The sequence below is a fragment of the Meriones unguiculatus genome, chromosome 6, assembly GCF_030254825.1.
Source record: "Meriones unguiculatus strain TT.TT164.6M chromosome 6, Bangor_MerUng_6.1, whole genome shotgun sequence".
In the NCBI taxonomy this organism is placed as follows: domain Eukaryota; kingdom Metazoa; phylum Chordata; class Mammalia; order Rodentia; family Muridae; genus Meriones; species Meriones unguiculatus.
The window spans coordinates 623,730-632,857 of record NC_083354.1 but is presented as its reverse complement, the minus strand read 5'-3'; the positions used below and the strand labels follow the sequence as shown (position 1 = coordinate 632,857).

At 38.5% G+C, this 9,128-nt stretch overlaps 1 protein-coding gene across 1 annotated transcript; it reads right to left on the bottom strand.

Annotated features, from left to right (window-relative positions):
• Positions 1-2,630: 2,630 nt before the first annotated feature.
• On the bottom strand, positions 2,631-7,623 carry LOC132654801 (tripartite motif-containing protein 43B-like). The gene is made up of 5 exons (XM_060386093.1): positions 7,213-7,623; positions 5,815-6,045; positions 4,986-5,008; positions 4,198-4,295; positions 2,631-3,115 (listed from the first exon to the last, which is right to left on the bottom strand). Exons 1-5 carry the CDS (start codon positions 7,621-7,623, stop codon positions 2,631-2,633), a joined length of 1,248 nt encoding a protein of 415 aa, XP_060242076.1.
• Between the last annotated feature and the right edge of the window lie 1,505 nt (positions 7,624-9,128).

Below are 9,128 nucleotides of genomic sequence, written 5' to 3'. Positions count from 1 at the left end.
TGCCATAGTTGATACATGCTCCTTTGTTGATGTCGCAGTCTCTGAAAGCCCCATGGGTCTGGGTTACTTGTTTCTGTTGGTCTCTTTGTGAGGTTCCTGCCCCTCCAGGTCCTTCCATCTTTGCTCCAACTCTTCCACAGAAACCTGAGAGCTCTGCCCCATGCTTGGCTGCAAGTCCCAGCTTCTGTCTGGATCCACTGCTGATGGGAGCCTCCCAGAGGACAGTTGACTTAGGCTCCTATGTTTAAGCAGAGCAGAGCATCATTATTAGTGTCAGGGCTGCCTCTCTATCCTTGGGTAGATCTCAGGTTGGGCTAATTACTGGGTGGACTTTCCCTTAACCTCTGTTCCCTCTTTATCCCTGCACTTCCTGTAGACAGGGTAATTTTTGGATCCCAGGTTTTGTTGGTGGGTTGTTGTTCCCCTCTTTCCACTAGTCCTGCCTGACTAGGAGGTGATCACTTCAGTCCTTATGTCCCCCTCCACCTCTGCTGTCTATTCTAGTTCTCCTCTGAGTGACATTCTGGCACCCTCCCTTGTCCCCATTGTTCCTTAGCTTCTTTGGGTTTGTGGATTATAGTATGGTTATCCTCTACTATAGGTCTAATATCTGCTTACAAGTGAGTACATACCATGTGGGTCTTTCTCGGTATGTATTACCTCACTTAGGATGATCTTTTCTAGTTCCATCCATTTGCCTGCAAGTTTCATGATTTCACAACAGAGGAATCTCGAATGGCAGAGAAGCACTGAAAGAAATGCTTACTGTCTTTAGCCCTCACAGAAAGGCAAATCAAAACTACTCTAAGATTCTATCTCCCACCAGTCATAATGGCTAAGATCAAAAACTCCAGTGAGAACTCATGGTGGCAAGCATGTAGAAAAGGGGAAAATTACTCCACTGCTGGTGGGAGTGCAAACTTGTGCAGCTTCTCTGGAAATCAACTTGGCACTTTCTCAGAAAATATTGAATAGTTCTATCTCAAGGCCCAGCTGTACCACTCCTGGGCATATAACCCAAAAGATGCTCCAACATACAACAAGGATATTTGCTCAACTATGTTCATAGCAGATTTATTCATAAGAGCCAGCAACTGGACTCAACCAAGGTGTCCCTCAACCAAAGAATGGATACAGAAAGTGTGGTACATTTACACAATGGAATACTACTTAGCTCTTAAAAACAAAGAAATCTGGTATTTTCAAAGTCAGGTCTGAAAATCTGCTCTGAGGTAACTGAAAAATATGATTCTTTCCCTCTTATCCTTGTCCCAAACACCAGGCAATTCAACCTTAACCTTAGTTGAGCAGAGTAGTGGAAGCCATTTAGAATCTACTTTCCAGAATTCTAGGGCAAAAGAGTAAATGATTTGGTTCTTTTAACCAAAATGTTGGGCTGTTAACTAAACCCTGGGCAGAGCACCCTGAGCCTCTTCTTGGTGAGCTGAGGATTAGAGAAGGCAGGTATGGGGTGCAGTCTTCCTGAAGTGGAGGTTGATGAGTTTCCTCTCTTAATACAAATATTTTTAACTGCATCAATTATTTTCTTAATATCCAATTCTTATAGGTTAATTATTTCTACAGTTTGCTATGTCCTAATAAAGGTTTGCTTTGACAAACAGAAGCTTTTTGATTTCATGCAATCTTTTCCTGTTCCAATGAGATCAAGGCTATGGTTCACCTCTTCTATCTATTAAAGGTATCTTTGATTCATTTCTATTGGGTTCTGTACAGGATAATAAATATGGTTATATTTTTGCCTTTTACATACAGCCATCCAATTTAACCAGCAAACTTTATTTAAGATGCTCTCTTCTATTTTGTATGTAATTTTTGGCCTTTTTACACTTAAAAATTATTACATGTTCATAAGTGTTTGAATTCATATGTGAAGATTCATTTTGGCTGTTGATAAGTGTGTCAAATTATATGATAATGCCAAAGTGTTTCTAGTTCTACTACTCTGAAGTACAATTTGAAAACAGGGATAGTGGTATCTCCAGAAGTTCCTTATAATACCTGGGTTATTTAAGCTTTCTTTATTTATTTTTTTTATATTTCCATATATATCTGAAGATCTGTACAATCAATGTCTATACAAACAATGTCCTGGTGTTGGATTTGCACATGTTTATTCCCAACATTTCAAAGGCAGAGACAGATTCCTCTTTGTCTGATGCAAGACTAGACTCCATAGTTAGTTCCAGGACAGCTAACACTACATTAAAAAACACCCTGTCTCAAAACCCAAAATATCGTGTGTCAAGTTAAAACAAAATTAGCCAGCAAATACACATCTGTGCTTGAAACTATTAAAATAGAATCCCACATCTAAATAACATTTTTAAAATGCTAAATCCAACTGAGGGTCCCAAGCATTCTTAATAAGGGCTGTAATTCTGAACTTGAATGTCACTGCTAACTGATAATTCTGAAATGTATGCAAAGACTAATTAACAAACAATGAAACAAGGGAAACCTACTTAGAAAAGGTGATGACCACAAATGAAAAGGAAACATAGTCAGCCATATTTAATAGTATTTTATTGTATAATTACAAAAGAGAGAGAGAGAGAGAACTATAGAGAAGGAAATACTTAAACAACACTAAAGTACTGGATTACAGCTTCCTATGAACATGTGCAGCCAAAGGTGAAGAAAGGCCTGACAGGGTAATTGAAGGTGCCAGGAGGGTAACTGTATATGAGAGAACTCTTGGCAACATCCAGGAAATTGACATATCCACCGTCACAATCAAGGAGCACACCAACCCGGCCCACTGGCTTCTCTATAAAGTGTTGAGATTCTGGGCAGGTGGTAAGGAGACTGTACTGGTTACCCTGCTTTGCACACAAAAGGAGAAATACACCCTCAAGTTCATTCTGTTGAAGGTCATCCTGAAAGACTCCTAGGGCCCATTCAAAAGACTTTGTTAAATTCAGCTCCCAGTAATATTTCCCAGTGGTGAAGCTTTGTGATCCCCTGGCAGCAAAATAGTGTTGAGATGATTTCACAGATGTCTCCTCTTGGTGAGGCCTACAGTTGAATCTTCTCACAGCATCAAATAGGGTCATCCTGTCAGGGGGTAAGATTGCTTTTCCAAATGAAATGTACACTGTGGAAAGAGGCAACATTTTAATTAAAATGAATATTTTAATTTCTCAGGTCAGAGAGGTGCCTGAATTTTAAAAGAGAATTATAAAAGAGAAGGCTAAGCCTAGAGGGTTAAATGTGGCTCAAACACTTCAAAGTCAAGAAATTCCACAAGCAACAGAATGGGATCCTGATGAAAAAAAGAGGAGGGAGCTTCATCCAACTTCTGTCAGGTGAATTTTAATTACACCTGGCAAAAGGAAGATGCATGCATTGCTTCAAGGTCTGGAGTGAAGGCTGTCATCATGGTCCTCCATAAAACCAATTTGTAAGAGAGGGGCAATGATAATCATATCTTTATTTGCATGGAAGCACTCATGTTTATACTCAAGGACAAGCTAAATATGCATTAAAAGAGGTTTGCTGGTTGTTACTGTCTACCTTTATCCCCTGGCATCTCTGATACTCTTTCCCTGTGAGGGTATAATTCACATTTATATCTAATAGGGAAATTTAGACACTGTCTCATATCCTACAATTTTGTTTTATTTTTATTGCTCATGATATACACCCTGTGTACATAGTTATTTTATGTTTATTTATTTAATTCTGTTTGACACAGTCTTGGTATATATTTTTGACTGACCTGGAACTCACTTTATCGACCACACTAGCCTCAAACTCACCAGTAATCCTCATGTCTCAACATTATATTGTTAAGATTACAAGTATATAACGCTATATTTTGTGCATTTTTAAGCAAAGAAGTGCATGTACTTTATAAATTCAACTGCTAAAATGTTTAAGGAGAGACAATCAAATATCTTCATCATTGGGTTTATTTAACATGAATTAGATTATATTGAATTAATTTATCATTCCTTATGTCACAAGAAAAAACTGATACTATATTTTCATCCTGGATCACATACAACAATATATTCATGTTCATCTATATTTTTAAATGACCATGTGAATAAACATGATTAGAAATGAGACTTACATTGACATATCTTTCAGTGGAGATTAAAAAAAGACAGGTTTGTTAGGGTTATCTCATTGTTGAAGGACACCTCCAGTCATTTCAGCAGTGCTGACACTCACCTTGGAAGTACTTGGACCTCTCAATCAGTCCAGTGATGGGCAGGGCACTGAGCTCTGGTTTCATAGGCTGGGGCATGCAGAGCTGCACTGACTCACTCCTGCAAGGAGAAGAAGACCTTGGTCTGCCTGGTGCTAAAGACACCATCACAGTGATTAGGAGAAATGCTCACTCCAAGTTCAGACAGTGACTCAGGAGTTAAATCCCTTCCTACACAAGCTTGACAACTTGATTTCAATCCCTGGAACCCATGGTGGAAGGAAAGGACTGACTCCTGAAAATTGTCCTCTGACCTCCACACTTGGACAATGGCACACATGCATGTGTGCACACACATAAAGAAAGCAAATCAAATTCGTACAAGTGAACAGTTGACTGAAAATCTTTCACACAAGCATTTTCGGATATCATAGTGACCCTAAGATCAGGAGACAAAGCAGTTTCCTCCTAGATACTTTTTGGAGACCTTCCTGTTACCAATTTGTTTGTCCATGTGTTCTGCTATTTCTACTACCAGAAAATGCTGCTGATGGGCCTCAAGATTTATGATTTCAAAAGTAGATATTTTATCACCAAGCCCTCTTGCATACACTGCTTTACTGTTATGTAGTAAGTAAAGATATTTTCTGGTAAAGAATAGGTGTCATATACATGAAACCAATCTCAAACTTCATACACAAGCAATTGTGTATTATTCATATCTAAAGGATATTTTTAGTTTGCTAAGGCAGCTTGGTCAATTTTATAGCCTAGTTCAAGGATCCTGGCTTGCACTGATGATTGTACTCACCTTCTGAACATGTCTTCCAAATCCTGCAAAGACAACAAGAATAGTTAAGATTTCTGAAGAAATGGCTTACAATGTTTTTGTATGAAGTTCATATAAATGTTAGTCATCATCACACTTATTGACCTTTCAAATTTATTTTCATGTCTTAAGATAATACCAAACAAACAAATGAGCAGAAAAGAATTCTCAATGAAATCAGACAGTGAGCGCAATATTGGAGAAGAACATGCATAGGGATTGTACATTGTTTTACAACCCACAGTGCTCTGCAAGTGGGACTTTCCTTGAGCCTGTCCACAAAGCACAGGCATGATTTTACTAAGAATACTTTCAAACTGCAAAGTCACCCCTGAATGACATCTCATGCCTGTAATTCCAAAATTTGGGGTTTTTAGACCTCAGGATTACTATGAGTTTCAGGCCATCATTTACCACCAAAGAAGTCCATGCATCAAAGCTTCATCTTCCAAAGAACACACAAAAATACATTTTGTAAAGAGAAGACATTAGCTATAAATTTCTTTAAAACTGTACATAATTTTCAAGTAGAGGCAAAAAAGAATAAATGTTTGCTAACAGGAATAACTGAATTTGGGATTTTAGAGAAACAAGCTACAAAAGCAAAAGATGAGGAGATATTCAATGGGGAATTCACTGACACAGGGTCAAAAGCTTGCTCTTTTAAGGTATGACAGAACATAGTGTCTCCAGATTATCCCTAATATCCGCTGACAATAAGTGCATGGATTGTGGACAGCTATCTTAGATGTAACAGTCCCAGTATGGGCCTCAGATAACAAAGACCTTCCATGCACTCCTCCATGCTCACCTGGAGCAGCACCACATATGGCTGCTGGGACATTGTCATCAGCTCCCGATACATTTCTATTAGTTGACTCCTCTTTTGGACCATCAAGGCTTCACTTTTCCTCAGTTTCTCTAACCTAGTCTGGCCTTCATTTTCCATATACTCTATATGCTGCTTTTCTTCTTCATAATGGATTGGATGTAGTTTCCTATATTCTTTCCTGATCATTTCTTTCCGAAGAGTCACATAGTCCTGAAGGAAAAGCCCAGAATATTTTATCATCTCAACTGATTCCATCTAAGCTTAAATTTGACTGGTCGATCCTGTCCCCACTTTTACTGTTCCCACTTTTTAGAAATGGAAATTATTTTATTTCATTCAATTTTCTTTGTTAGTGGCACAATCAAACAAACCCATCATTTTCTCTAAGTATTTTCATCAATTTAATGACATCTTGAGCCAATTGAAAAGATATTTTTGATAATTCATATGTTCACACAAACATAACATTCTGCACGTAGAAATTAAATATCATGATATAGCCATAAAGTCAAACACACTGTGCTGAACTGTCAGGAAGTCACTCATTAGACTCAACATTCTCTACCACAGCCTGTCCACGCTCTCTGAGTGCAGAGTTGTATACCACACTCAGAATTAGAGACCTGCAGAAAAGGTTTTCCTAGTATCAATGCCCATGCCTTATTCCCAGCTTGTGAAGTTTTCAAGAGAGCTGCCTCAACTTATTTTCAAGCTGATTTTCAGCATCAGTTTCATACCCACCGACCACTGAGTTGTCATTCTGTTCTCTGCCTTTAGATTCTCTTGATTTTCTTGGAGCTTCTCCCATAAAGATGCCATTTGATTTAGAAATCTCTCCTGTAAAACACAATGAGTGTCTACTTTGGGTAGTACTGATGGACCCTTAGGCAATGAACAGATTACTTTAGGGAGAGTAGAAGGATCACAGTGTACTTCATTTTTCTTTTATTGACAATGAATTTTAGATTTTAGGGAATAGAAATAAAAAATACAATATAACCCTTTGTTAAGTGATTTATAAGACTCACTGGGTAACATCCATCTGGTTGGGATTCCCAGATCCTTCTCTCTAGTTAATTCCAATGTATTTTTTTTCTCTCATTTAGTCACCAGTCATGGACAGTTTAGAAAGATATGATCTTACGTGGTCACTTTCCAGTGACCTGGACATGAAGAAATATAAATTAGATATTATCTTTACACTTAGGGTTTTCTAAACAAATGTTTATATTTATAGTCACTCTCTCTCCATTACATGTTTAAAATTTGCCACCATTTAGAACAGAAAGGCTTCCTCATAATCAGGACAGGCATCTTTCTGTGCTCTGCTAAGCTCCCTCTCTCCAGCTGCCATGTTCTCTCAGAAACATCACTTACCATTTGCCCCTCAGCAGCTGCTTCAATGGGACAGTGTCTGTGACCCTTGTGCTCCTGAGAGTCAGAGCACAGTTGACAGAGAAGGACCCTGTTCTCCTCACAGAAGATCCTCTTTATCTCCTTGTGGGTCACACACTTGTTCTCCTCAGAGTTCAGGTACTTCATGAGAATGTTTTGTCTGGCAATGTGCACCAGCTTCTTCAGAACAACGTTGGTTCTGAAGTCCTTCTGTTGGGATGGATGCCTACATGTGGGACAGTGGACAGGAACTTGCAGGTCTTCCCAGGAAAGGCAGAGGCAGGCCCGACAGAAGCTGTGTCCACAGCTTATGGTGATTGAGTCTGAAAGGCAGCCCAAGCAGATGGAGCAAGTGAGCTCTTCCTGGAAAGCCTGTGAGATGCCTGACTCCATTTTCCTGAGGAAAGAAACAGAATTACTATTATTGGGCACTAGAGAAGCAAGAAACTTCACAAAATCTGACTCAAATTGTGATTCAGTTCTGTCTGTGTCAAAACAGGACTCATTTTTTGTATGACCAAAAGGAAAATGAAGCATAGGTGTATAGTTGTTGATAATTCCTGGCACAATTTTCTCTATGGAAACACAGAGCATCTGATGACCTTCTGTCTGCCCATCTGCAATTCTTCTGGAGACTTCAGCCCAGATTGGTATGTTGATTCAAGGCCATAGCCATCTTTGATGTAGAGAAAAACAATGTGGTAGGAAAAATACACTGTACAGTGATCAAAGTCAATCAACTACACAGCTGGCCTTTCATTGCAGACGTACGTTAGTAGAACACCTTCTTCTTTTCTATTCAATAAAATAAACCCTACTTTACACCTATTCCATTAAATGCTTTTGTTTGATATCACATTAAGTTTCCTTTGTTCCACCACTTGCCAAGAATAATACTTTATGATGGCTCATAACTCAAGAGTATTGGCCATCATGCTGTGGAAGAAATGGTAGCAGGAGTTCAAAGCAGCTGGTCTCCTGGCATCCAACATCACACAGTGGGAAGCAAGAAAAACTTATGTTCAGCTCCTCTTCTGCTTTTTCTTTAGTTTGAGACCATAACCCATGAAATGGTGCAATTATCTCAATAGAATTTATGGTGGAACTTTGCATCTGAAAAATCAAACCCAATAATCATTCACAGAATTGAGAAGTCATTTTCATACCAATCCTAATTAACACCAGTTGAATACTAGGAAAACCCTCTGTGGAAATTGTTTGCTTCCCAAAGACACAATTCCTGCCTTGAGTTTATGAGGGAAAATCTTGAGACATAAAGGAAGCTCTCGTGACTATTTGAGACTTGGTTATCTAATCAATAGGGTTCCCATTTCTCATCTGTTTTAACTTTTATAAAATAAATAATCTTGCTTTTATTGATGCCAATTTTGTGATAATAACTTAAATTTCCTGGGATTTGAAACTGATGGAGTCCAGTGGCTATATAGGTGGTTGAGACATAACTCAAAATCCAGGACTAACACTCGTTTTCAATGATTAGAAAAAAAGATGTGGCCTTAACTTCTCTGATGGTCATGTTTTCCATGAAGTTAATTTTTTGTATAATAGACAACTCACCCCATAATGCTTTGGAAGTACACAGAGTTAACTAAAATACAACACTGAGGCTGAAGGTTGCATCAGACTTTAACCAGAATGTACTATTATAAATAGAATGGTGTGATTAGTGCTGTCTTTAACTGCATACAGCCTTCCAACTCAATATCAAGCTCTGTCAGGAATAGCCAATTCTACCAACATGGTAGACTATCAAGCAGCCCAGAAGACTCAATGCAATTCCTACCAACATTCCAACACAGTTCTTTAGAGACCTTAAAAGAACAATTCTCAACTTCATATAGAAAAGTAAAACAGCCAGCATAGCTGAAACAATCCTG

Bases quoted from the DNA above. Each gene is read 5' to 3' on its own strand.
- LOC132654801 (XM_060386093.1), bottom strand. From the start codon at position 7,623: ATGGAGTCAGGCATCTCACAGGCTTTCCAGGAAGAGCTCACTTGCTCC. The intron at 6,046-7,212 runs GTAAGTGATGTT...CTTTTCCTTCAG, and splicing joins CAGCTGCTGAGGGGCAAATG to GACTATGTGACTCTTCGGAA. The intron at 4,296-4,985 runs GTGAGTACAATC...TTCTCCTTGCAG, and splicing joins TTGGAAGACATGTTCAGAAG to GAGTGAGTCAGTGCAGCTCT.